This window comes from Sinocyclocheilus grahami, unplaced genomic scaffold (assembly GCF_001515645.1).
Source record: "Sinocyclocheilus grahami isolate Dianchi unplaced genomic scaffold, SAMN03320097.WGS_v1.1 scaffold213.1, whole genome shotgun sequence".
NCBI classification, from domain to species: Eukaryota; Metazoa; Chordata; class Actinopteri; order Cypriniformes; family Cyprinidae; genus Sinocyclocheilus; species Sinocyclocheilus grahami.
In genome coordinates, this window is record NW_015505392.1 from 385,553 (window position 1) to 409,406 (window position 23,854).

Below are 23,854 nucleotides of genomic sequence, written 5' to 3' on the forward strand. Positions count from 1 at the left end.
ATCGACAGCGCGAAACAGCGCGAAGTCCTCAGCGACCAGCACGGATCAGCTCCAGGCATGACGAAGCGGATATCGTCCTCTTTTGGAAGGCCAAACAAAGTAGTTTCGCTTTCACAACAAAGCACACAACGCCTTCACGACATGGCGGCGGCAGCAACAACAATACTGCTGCGAGAATAAAAGATACGCCTTCTTTCTTTGCGTGAACATTTGGGCGGCGTTATGCAAATCTTCCCACATCGTGACGTAGACATGTGGGGGCGTGTTAGAACGAGCCGTTTTAGGTAGGCGTGGTTGACTCTTAACTTTTATAAAGAATATCTCTTTGGATTTGAGACTTTAGTCTTTGCAACTTTAAAGATCTTCTTTATGCACCAAGAGCTTGTAACACTCCAAAGAGAAAGGAAAAATTGAAATCGCATCATAACACCCCTTTAATATTTATTTTCATTTTTATAAATTTTATATTTGTAATATATTTTTTATGTTTATATATATATATTGAAACATTAGATATTTGAAAAACTTTGTCAAATAAAAGACACGTAATTGGATCCTTTTATAACAAGGATCCTATTATGGCAATTAGGTTGTGATATGCCATGTGGTGCAACTCACAAAAATTTAGTGATATTTATAAAATAATAGTTCATGACATTTAAAAAATAAATTTTATTTTGACAAATATATTTAAAAACTTTTTTTTAAAGTGTAATGCACTTGCATGTATTCAAGCTGCAAGGAAATATGTTATTGGTTTTAACTTGATTATACCACATAAAACATTTTCAGTCTTTGCATTTAAATTTTTGTTGAGAAATTGTTTCTCAAAATTAACATGAATACAAACATTACATTTACAAGTACTTGGCACATGTTTTTAAAGGATTGTTGCTTTCCCTTGTCTTGGACACTCTTCTTTGTCATTGCCCCATCAAATCTCAAGCTTGTCTCTTTGAATTCAGAGCTTTAGTTCAATTCAAACATATGCTGGAGAATCACAGCTTGAGATCTGAACACAAACAATTCATACTAATGATCTGTGGAGCGCTGTACTAAAACCGTAAAGTCTGGAGATTTTTGGGTCTTCCTTTCAATTCCAGCATTGTTGTCTCCACATTTTGAAGAACCCAGACTGTCAGTCTCCTGTCAGGCAGGCACTGTCTCTTCCACTGATATCCAACCCATCAGCGGATGTGTACTGCACACCAAGGGCTCTCTGACAACTTCATCAGTGGGGCAAAGTCAACTGATTTTTTTGAGTCATTACATGTGTGGGTGTCTATACATATTTCCTAGCTTGTAAAAGGCAGTTCTGCTTAGGTTAGTGGAGATGTAAATCCAAACGTTTACTCCACTTCCCAAAGATACATACAAGAATATATGTATAGGTGTACCCATATACACTCATCGTTGCCCTGGCGGAGCCACAGAATGTCCAGGTTAATGTGATCCAATCCCCTTGCAAACTATTTGGAAAATTGCTGCTGTCGTAGCCTCTGCCAACAGTTTGTCCCCACTATTGATGTACTGTCTAATAAAGAAACACAGAACATTGATGAATCTTTAGTCATATTCATCCGCTTCTGCTGCCTATATTCTTCTCACATCGTGGGGATTCAGACTACAATTAAACATTTCAGAGCTGCTAACACTGTAGAGCCCTGCATTTGATGTTGGGGCATTTTTTTGTTGGGACAGTTCAGGCTCTATGAATAAATCCATGTTGACCATTTGCTTCCATTATTGTCCCATCATTTGATTTTCAACAAGACTACACCAGGTCCAGCCAGGCATGACTGGATGATCTCATGAACTCCGGGCTCCAACAAGTAGCCATTAAATATGTAACTAGGAGGTTTTGGCATGTCATGTTTTGTGAGGCTTGTGATGTAGTTATGTCAGTGCATCTAATGATAAGTTTACACCAACAAGGAATGCCTGTACTTACACAAGATCATGAGGGATAAGTGTCAGTTTTTGGGTGTGCGTCTGCAGGAACAAATTAGGCTGCAGGATAATTAGCCTGGTTGTGAACTCCTTTTTAGTAAGTGCAAAATAATATTAGCATTGTTTGCCATCACACCTGTTGTCCAGCATGCCTATTTCGTGCGTCACATACAGTGAATTGCCATGACCCAGTTTTAAGGTCTTTTTTTCTTTTCTTTGTCAATATAGCCAATCATTTTTAGGCTGTGCTGTGTTCATCTAAAGTTTTATATATATATTTATATTATGTTGTATTACAGCTATAGACATTGTTTCAGCACAGCTTTGACAGACTGTTAGCATTGTTGGCATAATACCCAGGTTTAAACTCAAAATGTCTGTCAATGGTTTAAGCTGTTTAGCATTATGAATGTGTAATATATATATATATATATATATATATATCATAAATTGTGTGAAATAAACTTAAAACAGTTTTTCTACTGCTTAGCAGAAGTCAAATTTGGATGTATTTACCTTAAGCTACTTTTCAAAGCATAAAACGTGTCACCTTTCCTTTAAAAATATTTTTAAAAATGTGATCATCTTCAGTGTTAAATGAAATTTGGTTTATTAGTAAAGTGAGTTTCAACTTTAAAATGTTGTCTTTCAAATTTTATGACGTTCAAATTCTGGGCACGTTTGTTTTTATGGTGACCCTTAACTGGATTTAATGCAATTCACTATGAAAGAATAGTTTTTTTTAAAGAGTAAACTTTTAATATTAATACCTCTCACATATTACAAAAAAATAAACATGAGAACATATGTTTTTAAAAACTGTATATAGCAACTATTTGTAACCTTTTTTTTCCACAAAGTATAAAAATTATAAAGAGTATTGAAATTATTTTTCGCAACGGCAAGATCATGGGTTCGGTTCCCATTGCAATTAACATGCATGAACTGATAAAAATGTATGCCTTCAGCACAGAGTATGTTTCTTCGGATAAAAGTGTCTGCCAAATGCATGAATGTAAATGGAAATACCTTCAGAAGTTAGTTGAGAAACTAACATGAAATACATTAAATATATATATATATATATATATATAATATTTTATGGTTAACCATAAAACATTTTTTTAACCATAAAGTGACAACCAAAAAAAACAGCTAGTTAATGCAGGTTAGTGCTGTTTTGGTGCTAGTCTAACTGATAACCTAGCGTAGCCATTGAAAATTTTGCTGGTGAAGCTAGCTGAACCACACAGCACTTTTGATAAAGTCACGGTAGTTTAGAAGCCAGGTTGAGAAGCTGGTTGTCAGAACCGGAAAGACAACACATGCTGGTGCTGCAGTTTAACTTTTATCCCCGTTGTTGTTGCCTTCAGGGACTGAAGAGATCGACTGCGATTCTTTTCTGTTTGGATGAGCAAACCCTACCGAACACAAGTCTTCAGATGTTCAGTTGGTGTCGGTGATCAAACATGGTATTTTTAGTTCTGTTGAATCATAAACAAACACAACTCCCTATAACCCTCCAATTGTCCCAGATAGAGAGTCTCTTCTCAGTTGTGTTGATGGCAGCAAAGCTTTCCAGTAGGGAGTCATCCCTGCAGACTTTAAATGATATCACTGGAGGAGAGAACAGGAGGCTGTCAGCGCTCTGGATGCTGGAGAGTGGAAGTTCCCTGCACTGCCTCATTCTCTTTTCCTCCTCCTTTGTTGAGTGTAGCAGGCTGGCACATCTGTTTATGGCAAGAAACGGTAGACGGGGTAAATAGATGGAGGTCTCTGTCTTTCCTCAAGAGAATGTAGTACTTGAAAAAGAGGAGTCGGAGCACAATTGAGATGCTGTACTGGATGTTATATTTTCAATAAAATACTTCCAATCTGTCAAGATTAGACAATGCATAGAAAATAATGCGGTTTAGAACTCTCTTGTTGGCTTGGTTTGGATAATTTTGTATAGATAAGCCAAATCTTGTCCTTAGAGTAGACATTTAGAGTAGATGGTTTGGGGATAGTTCATCCAAACATGAAAATTTACTCCCACTCATGTTCAAATTCCATGTGAATAAAATATGGTAAATGCAACAGTACTTGCTTGAAACACAAGAACAAACCTCATCGGTTGTCGTGCGTCAATCAAGCACGTTTGAGCTTTTGTTTACTGTAATTTATGTGCACTGTGTATGTCCACTGATCAATGTTTTTGTCAATGAAGCCTAGATTAAATCTGATCTGTTCATCATTTGTCTCTTGAAAAGACTTGGATTAAAGCACTTTATTCATATGGATTTATTTTGCTTTACCATAGTTTGACTACCCAAAAATGCTATATATATATATATATATATATATATATATATATAGCATTTTTGGGTAGTCAAACTATGGTAAAGCAAAATAAATCCATATGAATAAAGTGCTTTAATCCAAGTCTTTTCAAGAGACAAATGATGAACAGATCAGATTTAATCTAGGCTTCATTGACAAAAACATTGATCAGTGGACATACACAGTGCACATAAATTACAGTAAACAAAAGCTCAAACGTGCTTGATTGACGCACGACAACCGATGAGGTTTGTTCTTGTGTTTCAAGCAAGTACTGTTGCATTTACCATATTTTATTCACATGGAATTTGAACATGAGTGGGAGTAAATTTTCATGTTTGGATGAACTATCCCCAAACCATCTACTCTAAATGTCTACTCTAAGGACAAGATTTGGCTTATCTATACAAAATTATCCAAACCAAGCCAACAAGAGAGTTCTAAACCGCATTTCCAACTCCCTCTAGAGTTAAACAGTTGAGTTTTACATTTTCAAAACCATTCAGCCAATCTCCGGGTCTGGCGGTAGCACTTTTAGCTGTAGCTTAGCATAGATCATTGAATCTGATTAGACTGTTAGCATCTCGCTCAAAAATGACCAAAGAGTTTCTATATTTTTTCATATTTTGGCTAGGACCTATGCTCTCATTCCAGCGTAATAATCAAGGAACTTTGCTGCCGTACCATGGGTGCAGCAGGCGCAATGATATTAATCTAAATATAGTGTCTGAAAATAGTCCCCAGCATGCTCCCTGTGCAAGCAGGTGGTCACGTTGGTTATGTCGATGGAAGTTAGCCTATTTTCAGGCGCTGCGTAATATCATTGCGTCTGCTGCACCCATGGTACGGCAGCAAAGTCTCTTGATTATTATGCCGGAATGAGAGCATAGTACACGATGTAACTACAGAAGAGTCAAGTTTTAAATAGGAAAAATATAGAAACTCTTTGGTCATTTTTGAGCGAGATGCTAACGATCTAATCAGATTCAGTGATCTATGCTAAGCTAAGCTAAAAGTGCTACCGCCAGACCCGGAGATCGGCTGAATGGATTCGAAAACGGTAAAACTCAACTGTTTAACTCTAGGGGAGTTGGAAAATGAGCCTATTTTCAAAAATAGTGGAGTGTTCCTTTAATTAATGTATCATATTTGCAAATACTTCTTGAACTATTTTGATATTGATATATTTTAAAACTTTTTAAAAAAATAATGAATTCCAGGAAAATATAATATGATATTTTTATCTTTACACCACTTTTTTTTTTTCTTTTTTTTTTTTAAATCAACATGAATCCAAAGAGCACATTTCTAAGAATTTGGCACATGTGTTTCAAAGTAGATTTAACTCTTTTTGTTTATCCTGGACATTCTTATATATCAGTGATGCACCTTGTTGTCAATCGTTCAGCTGAGAAACCACTAAAAAATGTCTTCCCACAAATTTCCAGTGAACAGAAAGATGTATTTTTAATGTTTAATTGGCTGGATAATTGATAGCCTAATTTCCGTTCACATCAAATTAACTAGGCCATCTACTCTACTAAGGTCTATTACATAGCATGGAGATGGGGTGGGGGCGGGGCATGAGTTTAGAACCGCCCCACAGTTCCGCCCACCAGTAAATGCCTCTGATTGGTCATCCACTAACACTTATCATCTGCATCTTTAACATACTCTATAGCTGCTAATGGGAGTGAATGATTGAGAAATGTGTCAGTGTTCCTCATTATCTCTCACTGCCTCCGCAGTGCTGTTGATTAGTGGAGGTCTGACACGGCTCATGTTGAGCATGGAACAGCAGCAGGCTGTTCAGAGTCTGCCTGGCTGACTGGCCCTCTCCTTCCCTACTGCTGTAAATAATTAATGATCCATATCAGTGCCTCCCCGGCCCTGTTGTGGGCTATGCCCTGTTCACTGCACCAGCTGTGACCTGCTTAAAGCGCAGGGGCTTCCAGAAGCTGGTCATGCTACATTCATGTTGAACTGTTTGTGTGGCTCTAATTAGCAAAACTTAACTAGGTTAAAGTAGCTGATTGTGGCCCGCCTTTATGAGTCATTCATTAATATTAAACAAGCCAAGTTTTATGATTTGACCCATGTTTGAACAGTAACAGATGCGTTTTTGATTGGACCGTTGATTGATTACTCTTTGCTGCTTCTACAGTGTATGTAGTATGTAGCATTAGTGGTTGAGGAGTTAGCTAGACAGAATACTTATATTTTCACTATTTAAGATTACATAGGAAAGCGATGTGCTCATTTTAGAAGCTTATTACTAACTAGTATCAATCCGGTTTACTTCATAACTTCAAAAGCAGCGCAAGAACTTTGCTTGACCTTTAACCTTTAATTTTATTTTAGGGTTGCACAATATATTGATCTAAGTGTTGTTTTAGTTTTAGATTTAGTTAAAAATAACAACTGAAATAAAATATATATTAGATGAATAACTTTGTTTAACGTAGCTCGTAGTAGCATAAACAAACATTTAAAATATTGCCTTGGCAACTAACTGAAAGATAGATGGCTGTTTGGCAGATTGATATTACATGTAATTGTTTGTTTTTTTTGCATCAGTTGATATTGGACATTTATTTATATATTTATTTTTAATGTTAATTTCCTCCATTTTTACATTAGATTATTCTCACTTAATCTTGAAAACACTAATAATATAATAAATCTCAAAATGAATATTTATTTTCCATGCTGTGTATTAAAATGTTGTGTTTAATAAATTGTCTCTCAATTCGCTTATATAATTTAAAATGATTTTATTTTTAATTTATGGCAAATAGTATACAATTTGAATCTGCCTTTTATCAATTATCAGTCATAACATGAAAAAATGTATTGTCTTATCAATGATGGTCAGAATTATAATATCAGGAGACCCATGATTTTTATTATGTATTATTATGTGTAATACTAGTGCTAGATTTCTCAGCAGATTCCACGTATTTCTGTGCATGCATATATTTAAAGCAGTGAGGTTTATTAGACACATGTCTCTCACCGGGAGTTTTAACACAAGCCGGTCACCATACCACTAGTCATCATGGAGTTCTGTGTGGGGGTATCTGGATATCAGACACCTCTGACTGTCTCCCCCTGCCTTAGGGGACATGAACATCTCTGACTCATTCTTGAGCGTATGTGGGTGATGCACGCAGCTTGCGGGACATCTGCTAACTGTAAACCTGTCAAAACTCTGTACACTGGCACCAGTGTACAGAGTACCATACATTAACTCTGTTTTACATTATTTTCACTTACATTATCGAAGAGAATTTCATCAACAACCCATTAAGGAAACGTAATTGCTTCTAACTTGAGGGAGGAAAAGAAAAGGAAGAAAGTGTCTCTTTCCTTTTCAAGCATGCCCACTCAGTAGAGATCTTATCAGTCACTTCGAGCCTGTGGTTTCATTACGGTGTCCTCCTAGCCTGACGGCATTTGGCATCTCTGTAAAAACTCCATTCAGATATAGCAGTTGAACACTAGTGTAGCAATTCCTGATAATAGAAACATATTAGAGTATCTGCAAAGATCCGAGAGCGATCGTTATCGGCACTGTATTAAAAGGTGTTTCTGAGTGTGATTTATGATGGTGGTTCTCAACTAGTGGTTCACTGCCCAGAAATGGCTTGCTGGTCAGTTCTGATCCCAAACAACAGGACAAATGCAACTAACCATGTAACTTTGTACAATCAGGACTGCTAAATCAATTTAGATGTAAACATATAAGAGATAAAATACTATAAAATATTTTGTTGTTGACATCAAAGGTCGCAAGTCCAGTCTAGTGTTGTCACTTTTGTTTTTGTTTTATTTATTTATTTGTAGTTTGCTTATGTTCCATTTTAAATTGTTTTAGATTATTTTTTATTTCATTTAATTTTGTTTGATTTTATTTTTGTTTCTTTTAGTTTTTGTTTATTGTTTAGTCTTATATTATTTATTTTTATTGCAGTTTAGTTTTTTGACAGTTGTTTTGTTGTTGAAGTTAAAGGCTGTAAGTTCAATCTAGTGTTGCCACTTTTTTGTTTTGTTTTGGGTTTAGTGTGTTTGTTTTAATTTGTTTTTGTTAGTTTAATTTTGTTTTGTTTGTGTTATTTTATTCTGTTTACTTTTTGGTTTTTGTTTTGTTTTGGTTTAATTTCATTTTATTGTCAATCTTAATTTTAGTTTAGTTTTATTTATTTATTTATTTTTATTTCTTGTCAGTATTGCTGTGTCGTCATGTCTTTTAATTGAATCAGTGCTCTGTAATACTGGTAGTGCAGACTAGTTTCAAAACTGGTTGAGAACCGCTAATTAAAGAATTTGTTTTACCACCATACTTGCAAACTTTGATTTCGTACATCTATCACAAAGCTGCTTGGCGCTGCCTCTATTGTATCAGATATTTGGTATTCTTAATCTTTTGCACTTTGGTCCCCTCCATCTGTGTTAAATCCTCTCCAGCCAATCGGATTGTGTCAGTTAGCAGGAAAAGCTGATGGCATTTCAAAGCCACCTCTATAATCACTAGCTACCATGTCTAATGTTCGACGCCTCTCATTATGGTGATTGTCCGTGGTTTCAGTCCGAAACACCTCCCTTACTGCGTGAAAGTCCCCTGCTGCCTCTGAGAAGCTGCTATTAACAATTGATTGAGTTATGTGTCACATGACAGAGAACTAGTTATATATAGTAAGGCTGTAGAGGTTGAAGTGGCTCTGTTGTCTTGGTATGAAGAAAAACTGTGCACCTGACAGCTGGACGCTTGAGTGTTTCCTATGGTTTGAGAGTGTAGGAAATGCATTTCTGCATATTTTATGCCAATACCAGCGAAATTGTATGATTATCCATACCATGATACTTGGTGCATTGATACTCTATATAGTTTTCTATTTTAGCATTGGCTAATGCTGGGTATACACTACATGATTTTCATCAGATCGCTGTTCCTCTGAAATTTCCTTTGCCCTGTATCTTGCTCTCTCATTGGCTATAGGTCATCGCTGATGTCGTTTCCAGTCAAAGCACATTTCACACTGCAAAACTCTGTTGTCCAGATATTTAGATTTATAAATACTATTACTTTCAGATCGTTTGTTTGATGATACTAGAGCTTCCCCCCTAATACTCGACTAAAGGCTTGGTCGACTTTTTTTTTGTATACATACATTTAGACTAACTTGTAATATTATAGTATATTATATTCATTTTGTAAGAAATTAATAGTTTTATTCAGTAAGAATCCATTAAAATCATCAAAATTAACAGCAAAGACATTAGTAATGCTATAAATGATTTCTATTTCACATAAATGCTGTTGTTTTTATATTTTTATTCGTGACAGACTCCTGGGGAAAAAAAGGGTTTTGCAATTTCCACCTAAAAAAAAACAACAAAAAAACAACAGTACTAGATGATGGAAATGTACTCGTTTTCTCTCTCTCAAGAGAATTCCCAATTTTCATGTCAAGGGTGGTTCTATAAGGCACACAAAAGTGAATAGAAAGTGAAACTACATATTGTAGTACGTGTTGGAAAGATAAATGGCTCCGCTTGTGTCTGTATTTGTTGGGGCTTGTTAAATGAAAATTTGCATGCTCAACAGTCTTTTTGTGATGTACAGTATACGGCACATTGTGTTCTCTCACTCGCTGACCCCTTACTCTCTCTTTATTTCTCACCAATCTCAATCTCTCTTACTTTTGTGTTACTTCCACTTTCCTTTCATCGCTCTAACCTCTCTTTTCTCTCGCTCGCTCTCAGGGGACACCCATTGTCGCACAATATAATTGAATCCCTTTTTCGTTCCATTTTCTCTCATTTTCATTTTCACAGACCTCCTTACGCCTTCCAGCATCAACCCACATCTTCAGTATATGACCTCTGACCACAACTCCTAAGCCTTCTCGCTTTTAATTATCTCTAATTAGTAATGAAATTTTTCAGTCCTTGTAAAGAGCCGTTTAAGACCGTATTAATTGATAAGAATTTATTTTAGAGATTTTTGAAATGCAAGCTGCCAAGATGTTTTCAGGCACACGCAGCCAAACCCAAATTAAAAAAAAAATAAAAAATTCCCCAAAATCCTTAGAAATCCCTTTTAGAGTCATTTCAACCACAAGCACCTGATAGATGACTGATAGATTCCACATGAATCTCTCTCAGAAGAGCTGTTTGGCTTGTTTGCAAATCACCAGGTGCTCAAATTTTTGACATTATGATGTTTAACTGCATGTGTTTGAACTGTTAAGCAGACCTAAATCTACTGGCTTTCTCGAAACGCATTAGAAATAGTTGGCACAGTGTGTTGTTGTTTAACCTGTTTAGACATTTTTTTTTTTATTGGTCCACCTCTTTAAATGCTGCAATGAAGCCTAAATATAAATATAAGTGTGTTCGTTTGTCAAGCCTGCCTACAGATGAAGTGTCTTTTGAGCATTTTCTGAATCTCTTATGTTAACATTGTCCCCAATAGGTGATATGCATTGAGGATGAGTGCTGTCGGGGAAAACTCGTCGGACCCTGCCAGGTCAGAGGCTCAAAAGCGCAAGGAATGCCCTTCAGACCTCCTGGGTCCAAGGTACTTCACCTAGACACGGCACGCAAACCAGTAGACAAATGAACAGCAGGTTACGGTGAACTCTGAAACTGCGGTTTGTATGTATAGCAGAGTGAATTTCTCAGTGTCTACGCTATTAACCGCTGAACTGCAATAATCTTGAGCAGGCCTCCCACCAGTGGAGCTCAGCCTAGATAATACATGTTTCTATATAAAACCCTTTTCCACTGAGTCAGGAAACATCAGTCTGTATAATTCATTCATAGGAAGGAGCATGCCTATGCATGCCTTGTTTATTGACAAAATTTTCTGTGCAAACTGCTGAAGATGCAGAGCAGCAAATTGAAAATACAGCCTGTTTAGGGCTGCACAGAAGAAGCTCTGGGAAGTTTTGTCTATTTCTGTGTATTGCTTTTGCTGTTGAGGATTGTTTAGATTTTTTTAGGTATTTGTTTGATCCTAATGTCATAAAGCATCATGTTTCAGGAATATGCAAAATTGCATATCATCAGAATTGACTAGTCATTGGGTTGTGTGAAAACTGTTAACATAGACAAACTTGAAACGGCATCTTAAATGCAATTTATCGTCCAAAGACACCCATAAGCATGTGTACAACATTTAAAAATATCATAGACTGAATAAAAGAATGCGCAGCCCTCCTGAATTTTCAACAAATAATGAAACGAAATGTCTGTAACAGTTTTTTTGCAGAAAAGTAAAAAAAAAAAAAAAACTCGTTTTCTCAGTTATTGTTAAAGTTGCAAATTTGTTACAAAAATGTTGCGATGGTATATCCTAAAAGAAAAATATGCTTATTAATTTTTTTCTTTTTCTCTGCATCTTTGCCAAAATAATAGATAAGTACAAGCTGAAACTAACAAACTGAGGAGGCCATGATATTTTTCACTTAAGCAGTACACATAAAGCATGTACTGGGTCTGACTGACAAGTTTTATTCTTGCGTTTTAGTCTTAATCATTTTTTGTTTCTCTTCACAGTCCCAAACGAAGCACTGAGAAACGTAACCGGGAACATGAAAATAAATACATAGAAGAGCTCGCAGAGCTGATTTTCGCAAACTTCAATGATATCGACAACTTCAATGAAGTTGTTTTCTCAGTTATTGTTAGTTGCAAATTTGTTACAAAAATGCTAATGTTGCGATGGTATATCCTAAAAGAAAAATATGCTTATTAAATTTTTTCTTTTTCTCTGCATCTTTGCCAAAATAATAGATAAGTACAAGCTGAAACTAACAAACTGAGGAGGCCATGATATTTTTCACTTAAGCAGTACACATAAAGCATGTACTGGGTCTGACTGACAAGTTTTATTCTTGCGTTTTAGTCTTAATCATTTTTTGTTTCTCTTCACAGTCCCAAACGAAGCACTGAGAAACGTAACCGGGAACATGAAAATAAATACATAGAAGAGCTCGCAGAGCTGATTTTCGCAAACTTCAATGATATCGACAACTTCAATGTCAAGCCTGACAAATGTGCAATCCTAAAGGAGACCGTCAAACAGATTCGTCAAATTAAAGAGCAAGGTAAGAAAACCAATGAATTCTTCTTTGAACTTACATTATTACCTGTCTTACCTATAAATCTTCAATTAAAATACAAAAAAAGCTCCCTACGTATTAACTCTCAGGCTTGAAAACAACCTGCACATAGTGTTACATTCACTGAGCATTTGCATAGTCAGACTAGAAATTATTAGTAGCTAACACAAGACACATGTAGGCTTTTTCAGGTTGTTTAGCAAAATATATGGCCTGTCTAGAGATCCTGAGAAAGAACTTTGTCAAATCAGCCATCGATTCCAGATTGGCTTTAAGCAGGAGCCTACGTGGATTAACATCATGCTAACTGCAAACATGCACTGATGTGAAACACGTGCTATGTGGCTTTCATTTCTCACTGCATTAAGAAAAAATACAGAAACCAAACTCAAGATTTAATTAGAAGTCACAGCTTCATTACTTCATTACTTTTCTACATATGTGTTTTATTTTAAAGTTGTCTCGAGTTATCAGGGATGTTTGATTCAGAATTAATTTGTGTGTCTTTGTTGCCAAAATTATTACGCGCAGGTTTTGGATCCAGGTGCAGTGCTTGTTAAAATGTTATGATTTTAGTTACTTGAAAAGTTATGGGGATCAATTTTATCGTAACTTCTGAGAAGAAGCTTAACTGAACCTCAGAGTCCCTCCCCTATTGATGGATATCATATATCTCATCCTTGCTCTTCCTGCGATGAGAAATTTCTTGAATAAACTTCTTGGAAATTTTCATTATGGCACAATCATTAATATAGACTGATACAGATTTAAATGAATCATAAGATTGGCTTACTCCTGCAGTGTTTTTCTGCTCAAATTAACATCTGTGTTGTTTTCAACCGTTGAGACTTGGTGCTGTTTTGACGTGTGTGTGTCTGCATTGATTCAGACTGGGCTGTGATGGAGATTATTTGTGATGTACTGAGCTCTGGGTTATGTAATCCTGAGCAATGTGATGCAAAGCTAACGGAGCGATGGTCGCCATCTGCTGCGTCGTCCCTTACCCCTCCTTCACCTCCCCTCCGCTACGCTCGATGCCACACGGCCACAGCTTCACACACTGCTCTAACTGTGCTTGTACAGTCTCAAACTACCTCCAAAGACACAAATGGGCCTGTTTTGCCTGTAAACAAGGCCTCAAGTATAGAGCGCAGCAGTCAGCTTTCCTTGTAAAGGAAGCACAACATTATTGGTCACTCACAGGAAGCCCTTTAAAGCAGAAGCTGCTTTCTGCTAAAAATCGTTTTAAAGGCTCACAGTTCTGTTCCTCACCAAATGTTTTTTGTTAAATATGAAACATTTAAAAAGTCACTGTCATTGAGGTAGTTTAGGGATTTTAGTGTGTGCTGGGAAAAATATTCCCTTATGTGTAATTTAAGTCATTATTGTTTACTGCTTGTTAAACTGATGATGAATGCTAGCATTTAAAGGGATAGTTCACCAAAAAATGTTACCTTCATTTTCCTAACTCCAAACCTGTGTGACTTTTTCTTACACAAATTGAGATGTTAGGTAAAATATTAGGAATTGACATCCTCAAAATGTGCTCACGTTATTGGAATTTTGTGAAATCTCGCAGGCAAAAATTGCCCGTTGTCGGTAGTGTAGAGACCAACTTGAATCCATGTTAAATCTCTGTGGGGAAAAATTGTCACGCTCATGCAAATTTCCAGATTATGTGGATTCCTACTGAAATGACAGGATTCCGATTGCGAAAATTCGCTGAACAACAGCAAATTTTTTCCACACAGTGAAAGTAAATGGTCAACTAAACTGTCAGTCTACCTAAAATCTCCTTTGGGTTCCACAAAAAAAAATAATTCTTTAAAACAGTGTTTACATTTTGAAAAAGTGTAGTGATTATTGCCAGGGTGTTGCTAAAGTGCTATGAGTAACCGCATTACTACGCGGTTGCTAGGGTGCTGTGGGTGGTTGCTCAGATTCCTAAGAGTCCACCTCCAAATCTCTAGATTCCTTTCCATAGATATGACTCGGATCCTTCCTTCAGTGTGAGAATATTATATTATCCATCAGGTGAATATCGAAAATCCAATTGCCTAGCAAAATATTAGCGCACCTTTCCTCAGTAAATTGTGATTTGAGGTATAATTCACAGTACAAATGGTGCAATATAAGTATGAGCAATAATAATAGTGATGCTATTATGCTAGCTATGCTAGCAAGCATGACTAATAAATTGCAGCAGTGAGCAGTTTCCTTACTCTTTGCATAGAAAACACAATATGTTGGACATTTATCTGTAAAGGGTGTTTTTAGTCTGTAGTTCATCTGCTACACATTTAAACCCCAAACTGGAGTTTGAAAACTGGATTATGTTTAATTACATGTTTAATTTATTCATTAGTGAGTCAGCGCTTATAAATTTAGAGACTGAACAACACCCAGTAGATGACGAGATATGGAATTCTCCCGTGGAGAGTCATGACCTAGTATCTATGATCAGGCTGTGCACTGATTGGTTGAGAGCAGAGTCATGGGCGGGGTTTTGAATTGTGACTGATAGGGCAGATCCTAAAGGCTTCAAGAAACTCCATTTGCTGTTGAAGTAAATGATATGGCCTGATTCACATCCTTTCTGGAGATAACACAGCCTTTTCTTTCTGTTTGATGGGGATTGGCTGATGGAAAGGAAACCGTTTTAGAGCCGAGTTTGAAATGAGAGAGGGAATGAGTTATCACCGGACCACTGGTGCAGCTGTGCTGGTTTACCATTCCCTGCTGGGCACCGCAAAGACCTGCTGACACAAAACACGCTCACATCCACTCATCATCAGGAGTGTACGCATGCGTATGTCTCCCAGACCCACACACACACACACACGCACATATACGAGAAGAGCAGCGTTTGGAGCATCCCAGAACGGTCTGAGGGGGAGGCTGATGGATGGCCCTCTCTCTTTGCCATATGGCTACCCATCATGCCAGCACAGTTTGCCTCTCTATCGTGTCCTCTGCGAGCCCACTGCAATCCCGACTACTCTCTTTAATGGTTGGGAACAGACAGGAAGTTAGTTTGGTCTAGGGAATTGTGGGATTAAGGATGTTACTAATGGCAGAAATTGTTAGTGTTATTTTAGTATTGTTTATATGCTAATACATTGTTTTGAATTTGCTTTTATTTTTATATTCACTTATTTCAGCTTCATTTTGGTTGAAGTTTCATTGATTTGTGGTTTTTGTCATATTTTGTTTCACAGACAAGGCTTAAGCCTAGTCCTAGACTAAAATGTAAGTCTGAGCTGTTTATATCAGTGCCTTTGTTTTGTCTCAAAAAGCACACCAGTAATGTTTTTATCTAAGGCACACACTTCAGAAAATGCTTTATTACATCTCACATCCTTCATAAATAGTGTAATTTAGAGTTTAGCCACTTTCCCCACATTATTTTCATCTCTGGGTCAATCATCACCCCAAAAAGAGCAAATTAATATAATAATTACAATATTTAAGATTTTTTCTTTATGTAGTGACTTGATTTAATAATTAAAATAACAATGAAACAAATGTTATTTTTTTACAATAACAATACAAAAATAATTTGTGCTTGTCATGAAAACAGTTTACTTTCATTTTTAGCATAATTTAGTAATTAAAACATTGCAAAAAATATTTTACCCTAAAAATAGTAAAATAATAATATTGCATAAATTATTATTATTATTATTATTATTATTATTATTATTATTATTTGTGAACGTGTTCTTTCAGAGATTTTTCAGAGACCAGTTTTCCTTCTAGATTTAGCTCCATTATGAGTGCTTTTGCTTTGCAGGCGATGTTGTTTACAAATCATGTCACTTTGTTGGAGACAGTGATGTTCTCCATTCTTTATATAATGGTTTGTTTGGCGTCGGTGTGTGAGCGCATGTGTGTGTTGACCGTTCCATTCATGTCCGGGCTGTTGGCTGCATGGCTGTTATGTGCGGCTTCACATGCACCCATTTAGCCTGACAGCTTCTGTCTCACGCGTTGCTAAGGTCCGGATGTATGCCATAACAACATGTCTCAACAAGTGCTTGGCAGTATGAAAGAGTGAGAAAGGGGTTTAAAAAGGTGCGTGAGTGCAGTATGAAATTAAACGCTTTAGTGAGCAGAGAGGGAGAGAACTGCCCTTTCAAGAAATGCTAATATGCTCAAACTAGCAGGACCACATGAAGTGTCTTTAATGTAATTTGAAAATTAAACACTTAAACTCTGCAGGATCTAATGTTGGGTTTTAGGTTCTTTTATGGAAATGTTGATGTTTCCAACCGAGAACTGAGTTTCTGACCAAATTAACCGTATTCACTTAGAAGGGGAGAGCGGGTAAGCAGTGCCAATTTTTGCTTAACTTGTCCTTTATTCAAGGAGAAAGGAGAATGAGGTAAAATTAATGTGCCTAATTATATTCCAGGATGTTTGCTATCAACTCAAATGAGAAGAAAGTGTCTATAACTAAAGGCAAAAGAAATATGACCTTTCAAAAAACGGTGAGCAAGGGGTTAGTTGAATCATTGGAGAAGCAATTTGAGCAATGTATGTGCAATGTATTTCAAATAAAAATATGAACATAAATGAGAGGGAAAAAACCTTTGATAATGTACTGTTGAATTCCAAAGAGTAATTTTACTGCACATCATTCACATATTTGTAAAGATGTCCAAAAACCAGCAGGAAATGGGTTTAAAGACATTCTGGGAAGATTTCCCCCCATTTTCTTGCTTTTGCGCTTCCCAGTGTATTCTGAGACTTATGTAACAGTGTTTCCTGCATAAAACTCAACATTATGGGTTGAGTCATTTTGGGAAAAAATTTTCATTTAATAATTCATGGCAAATCTTTAGCCAAATAATTTACTTGATTTTATACACTGGCAATTCACCAACATGAATAATATTTTAGAGTTGTTTTGACACAAAATGTAATTTTTCCTGCGAAGTGGAAAATTTATTTTAACATGCAAAATGCTTTTTAGCATTAAAAAAATTTAAAAAAATCTCTCGTGCATCTTAATCACAAACAGCTATATATGATCGCCCCTTTCCCAATATAGGATCACATGACAAAAAAATGATGTACAGCTTATTTACTCTTTGGTTTTAACATAAAAAAAGCAAAATTATTCTTGACAGTGGTGTTGATGTTCTGTAATGGACTCGTATCTCATTTCTTCTCTGTCTTTGTCTGTCTCTCTCTCCCTCTGCAGAAAAAGCTGCTGCAGCCAATGAGGATGAAGTGCAGAAGGCTGATGTGTCGTCAACAGGCCAAAGTGTTATTGACAAAGATGCCCTTGGACCAATGATGCTGGAGGTGGGTCTGTTGTGCTGTGTTTACTAGGTTACACAGGCTCTACTGAACATGCACGAAGAAGAGCCAAGCGTGAACCATGTATGGGCCACAGAGTGATAGTGAATGCCTTTTTGTATCCGTTATAAAAAAGAGAGTTGTGTTAAGAATTTGGCTGCCATTTGATGTTTATATCTCCAAATTCCTCCATCGTGTTGCTGAATATAGAGCTCATGAGCTGACAGTTGAGAAGATGCATGTCATTTTTGGCATGAAAAACATGCTCAAGTATAATGATGTGTCTCTATGGCTATGTTCTCACTGCAAGATTTACTGCTCTGTTCTGATTTATTGCTCAGATCTGTTTTATATATATATTTTTTTTAGTTGTAGATCTAATTAACGGTTAACACTAACACTGCTGAAACTGAATAAATGTTGAAACAGTTCAAATACATTAAAACATTCAAATCTATTTTTATATAACTCTGCATCAAACATCAGATATGCTCTGATATGCCATGCTAGAAGTTTTTCATTCATTGTGTGCAAACTTGTCATATTATGCAGTGTTGGCTCAACCAGTTGCGTGATTTTGGGGCATAACTGCTGTTTTTCCAGCCAAAGGCATCACAGTCCAGTCATTATTTTTCCAGTTGTGTTTGCTAATGCTTGACGGTGAGAAAGGTTTTTTTTTAAATACATATTTATTTTTGGGTGAACTATCCCTTTAAATAACAGTTCAACTCTTTCCAGTGCAAACGAATAACTTCCGTCAGTCAGTCGAGCAGGCATGACGCCCAGCACTGAATGAATCCACCCATCCAGCCGCTCCATCTTTCTCTCACACCCTCTCCTCTTTGGGGTATTTATAGCCTCCGAGGTCCTCCGTCACCGAATCAACACGAAGCGGATGCCAAATATAGCCTGCGTGCTTGTGCGCTTGATCTCCCATCTGTTAGAAACGGCCGTAGGAAGGGACAATTCACACCCGCACGCTATAATGCACCTAATTAAAAACCACTTGTGACAAAAGGCCAGAGAGAGGGGGACTCACCCGACTGGCCTTTTCCACCCGACACCCATAACAGCCCCTCCCAGGCACGCACACTCAGCACACGCACTCGTGCACACAGACAGGCCTTGTGTAAAGCTTTCGCAGTTCTGCACGGCCCCCTGCCCCAGTCAAAAACCCCATTGTTTGGCGATGGAAGCTGAAGTGTGAGCAGCCATAGGATCCGCTAAAGCAGCTTTGTGTTCTTCGGAGTAGTGTGTGTGTGGGGATTTGTGGCCAAGCTCGCCGTGCCACCGGGTGCGTGTCTGTTTTCAGTGTCCGCACCTCGCAATGAGTTTGGACCCAGTCTCTCCTTTGTATAGGAAGTTATGCAACCTCTCACAGCGGGACAGTGAGGCCGGGCCGGGCCACCCAGCTCCATTCATGTTGCAATACACGTCCATCAGCATATTTTACAGAGTTGCATAATTTTGGCTAAATAAAGGTGGATTTGGCATTCCTCCGTGTTTACTCTGCGATGTTTGCTGAATGTGCCCACCAGATGGCCACATCTAGAGCAGTGCACAAACAGGGGCTTGTCTTTTTTTCGCTCACTCCCTCTCTCCTTTTCCATCCCTCGCTTTATCTGCTCTCTGGAGTATGTTTGTTCTTAGCTTCTCTTGAGTGTTTTATTTTTTTTCACGCCTGAGTGTTTGTGAAATAATTCTCTCCGTTAGGAAGAGGCGCTGTGTTTGTTTTGCTGATAAAAAGATTTAGAGCTTATTACGCTCCGCCGCAGATTAAAGAATGATTTCCGAGCTGCTGCTCCACATTCTAAAGCAAACAGCAGCTTTTATAGCGATCGCTATAGGCCCTCAGGGGCCCGACTGCATTCAGAGGCCTAATTGACACCGTCTTGATAGGTAATGCTTGACTTAAGGCTGTGTTCTTTCAATTAAGACTCGTCAATATCATTTCTGTCACACGCTATGAAGCGCTGAGATTCAGAAGAGCTCGTTTATTCCCGACACAAGCAGGCAAGAAAGTTAATCTTCATACAAAATGAACACATTAAAGATTGCATGGACACTTTCACCGCAGATTCCGATAACTAGAAATGTATGTAACTGAAGACTGAGGATTAGAGGTAGATTGATATATCGATTTTACTGATAAATTGTTTGTATTATGTAACTATTTTTTAATCTATTACATAATTACAAAACGTTCACTATTTAACTTTGAGTGGAAGTGTCCAATATTATTAATTTCTTTTTAAAAACTCTACTTTTTGAGCAGCAAATCAGCATATTAGAATGATTTGTGAAGGATCGTGTGACACTAAAGACAGGAGTAATAGCTGCTGAAAATTCAGCTTTGCATCACAGGAATAAATTACATTTTAAACTCTTATTAAAATAAAAAGCATTTTAAATTTTATTAAATTGTCATATTTGTCTGTATTACTGTTTTTGCTGTGTTTTTGATCAAATAAATACAGCCTTGGTGAGCACAGGAGACTTCTTTCAAAAACAAAAAAATCTTACAGACTCCAGACTTTTGAGCTGTATCTAATATTAACAATTAACAATTATTAAATTATTAACTATATATACATATATATATATATATATATATGTTAATAATGGTTATAATACAATAAAATATGTAACACATGTGTCTGGGATTGCATGTAGAAACAGAAAAAAACTGAGACGAACTAAATCCAGAAGATCTGTGGCAACGTCTCTAAGACGCTTCAAGAAACCTTTCTGCAAAGCTACAATACTGTGCAAAGTTTTAGGCACTTGTGTAAAAATACTGTAAAGTGAGGATGCTTTCAAAAATAATGTCACAAATAGATTTTATTTAACAATTAAATTCTATTAACTAAATCAAATCAACATTTGGTATGGTCACCCTTTACATTTAAAACAGCTTTTGTCCTTGGTACACTTGCGTATAGTTTTTCAGGTATCTTTGCAGGTAGGTTTCTTCAATTGTTTTGGAGACGTTGCCACAGTTCTTCAGGTTTTAGTCTCTCTCTTTTCGGTTTCTTCATGTAATCCCAGACGGACTGGATGATGGTGAGATCAGATCTCTGTGTGGAGCACTGGCTGCTGTCAGACTCCTTGTGCATACAAAAATCTCACTGCATTATTCCAATTAATAGCAAAATAAATGTTTATAAATGTAAACTGATATGTGACCCTGGACCACAAAACCAGTCATAAGTGTAATTTTTTTCAAAATTGAGATCTATACATCACCTGAAAGGTGAATAAATAAGCTTTCCATTGATGTATGGTTTGTTAGGATAGGACAATATTTGGCAGAGATACAACTATTTGAAAATCTGGAATCTGAGGGTGCAAAAAAATGAAAATACTGAGAAAATCGCCTTTAAAGTTGTCCAAATGAAGTTCTTAGCAATGCATATTACTAATCAAAAATAAAGTTTTAATATATTTATGGTAGGAAATTTACTAAATGTCTTCATGGAACATGGACTTTTTGCTTAATATCCTAATGATTTTTGGCATAAAAGAAAAATCGATAATTTTGACCCATACAATGTATTTTTGGCTATTGCTACAAATATACCCCAGCGACTTAAGACTGGTTTTGTGGTCCAGGGTTACATATTTCCTACTGACTCATTACAGCAAAAGATTGAAATAACTGACTTAAAACCATTTTTTGTTGGTGAAAATACTAGTGGCCTAAGACTTTTGCACAGTAGTGTGTATATATATTAACATATCCCTATTTAAGACACCTTCAGTGCACCCGTCAGGAGATGTGACACAAGTATGCACTCTAATAAAGCCGTAGCCTGTAATCTGCATTTAAAATAAGGGAAAACAGTTGCTCCACTTCCCCTGTCTGCCTGCCTGACAGTATCGCTTTGAGAGCAAGCCTGTGAAAATAACCTCCTATCTGCAACTGATGAGATCTTCTTGTTTTCTTGCAGCTAATTACTTCATTATGGTTTACCTGAATTAAGATCATTACATTCAGCCTGTTGTTGCTCAAAAACCACTCAATCAATCTTAAGGCCATGAATTCAGACGCATGCCGTAATCCCCTTGACTTCACTTGATATGTTGTTTGGAGAGTCTACAAGGGCTCCTAGCTTTTCTGGACGGCTTTTTGTTTGGTTTCTGCTGGTTATCACATCTTCCCTATTGAATGGTTACGCTTTTAGATGGAGCAAGGATGTGTGCTTTATGTCTGCTTATGCTCTTCATATGATAATATTGGTGTTAGCTGCGCATCTGTGCTCACAGTACTAATAGTCTGTGTTTTTCTCCTCCAGGCCTTAGATGGGTTCTTCTTTGTGGTGAACATGGAGGGGAACATCGTGTTTGTGTCAGAGAACGTAACGCAGTACCTGCGGTATAATCAGGAAGAGCTGATGAACACCAGTGTTTACAGCATCCTGCATGTAGGAGACCATAATGAATTCATCAAAAACCTCCTGCCCAAGTCACATGGTGAGAATTTTCCATTCATTGTCTCCTTCCCATTTAGCTATTTTCATTTCATTTGCGCTTCTAGCACCTCTTCTTTTCAGGAATGACTCATTTCTCAACACTCAAGTGTAGCATCACTAGAGCAGTTACAATTTCCACCCTGTAATCATATTAATCAGATTGAGCATTAATAACTGGGATGTACAGAGAGGAATATCAGAATCTCCTCCTCCCTCAGGAGGGGAAGGTCACTTGAATAGGTGAAAGAGAGAAAGGACTCATGCCTAGAAACCATGTCATTATTGGTTTAAATTATATATTTATCCAGAAAACACACTCATTGGTTATGGGTCCCATTCATAGTGAAATCCAGTTCTACTTCACATAGCTGTCAAGTCAAGTCACCTTTATTTATATAGCGCTTTTAACAATACAGATTGTGTCAAAGCAACTGAACAGCATTAATTAGGAAAATAGTGTGTCAATAATGCAAAATGACAATAGTAAACATTCATTTTTCAGTTCATCATTGAATTCAGTGATGTCATCATCCAGCTCAGTTCAGTATAAATAGTATCTTTGCAATCATTTGCAATCAAGTCAACGATAACGCTGGAAATGAAGTGTCCCCAACTAAGCAAGCCAGAATTACATTTTATCATTTTGCAGACGCTTTTATCCACAGCGACTCAGTCTAACGACTTGGTCTAAGTGAAGTCTAACGCAGTACATGTAGCAAGGGTTTTTGGCCTACATTACATATCTACACGATGACCTACATTACAATGTAAAAACTTTAATGTCTAAATTCATCCGCGATGTTTCGTCTATAACGGCAACTTCAAAGCTTTATTTCATTATTTATTTTTTGAATAGCCTGCAATTCATATATTATCGCCAGGACGCAACAAGCAACATGATGTAACATGACTGATATGCAGACATTGCATTATAAATAGCTAATTATTAAGATATACTTCACTCTATCAGAGTTAGCCTAAATGTCTTTTTGATTCTATCCGTCATTTAATTGGGGATATTAGATTACTGCCGATCCATTTTGTTTACTTAGATTTTATATTATTCTAATATAGCTAGAGAGAGAGAGAGAGAGCGAGATCGATAGGAATGGATGGTTTATGTCTTTAGCCATTTATAACTGGTCTATCTATCTCCAGGGATTTCACTTGCATATAGGCCTAACACACAAAAAAGAAATGGTCATCTTTGTGTTAATATGCCTTGTCCCGTGTGTGTATTTATTTGCTGGACATGGGATTAACTGTAAAACCCCGATATAACCCGGGATAACGGGTCTGTCGGCTATACGGAACCCCGACTGACAGGATTGGTTTCCTTCTTTTTATTTGTATATGGTATAAAAATTATGTCCGCATATTTTAGTAGGCCTATAACTATTTTTATACTCTGTCACGTATAGCACAGAGAGTGAGAACGAAAAATAATATTTGATTCATGAACGAATTTTTGACAGAACTATCTAACTATCTTGACTTGACTATCAGAGGAAAAAATAAAGACGATAGTTACACCCCATTTTTTTTCATAAAGAACAAGCTAAATTGTAAGCATTTTGAGTTTTATTTCTAAAACGAATCAAACTAATAAAAAATAAACATAGCTTACATACCCTTTCATTCAAAACGCCATCATTGCTCAAATAAAGTTTGAATACA

At 36.8% G+C, this 23,854-nt stretch overlaps 1 protein-coding gene across 1 annotated transcript in view; it reads left to right on the top strand.

The window, feature by feature from the left end:
* LOC107596035 (nuclear receptor coactivator 2) overlaps nucleotides 1-23,854 on the top strand; it is a 105,971-nt gene that overhangs the window by 35,807 nt on the left and 46,310 nt on the right. The window contains exons 3-6 of the mRNA XM_016286634.1: nucleotides 10,751-10,855; nucleotides 12,214-12,386; nucleotides 17,608-17,711; nucleotides 22,001-22,178. Of these exons, the coding sequence (XP_016142120.1) occupies nucleotides 10,767-10,855; nucleotides 12,214-12,386; nucleotides 17,608-17,711; nucleotides 22,001-22,178 (544 nt within the window). The 5' untranslated portion in view covers nucleotides 10,751-10,766. The remainder of the gene's footprint in view (nucleotides 1-10,750; nucleotides 10,856-12,213; nucleotides 12,387-17,607; nucleotides 17,712-22,000; nucleotides 22,179-23,854) is intronic.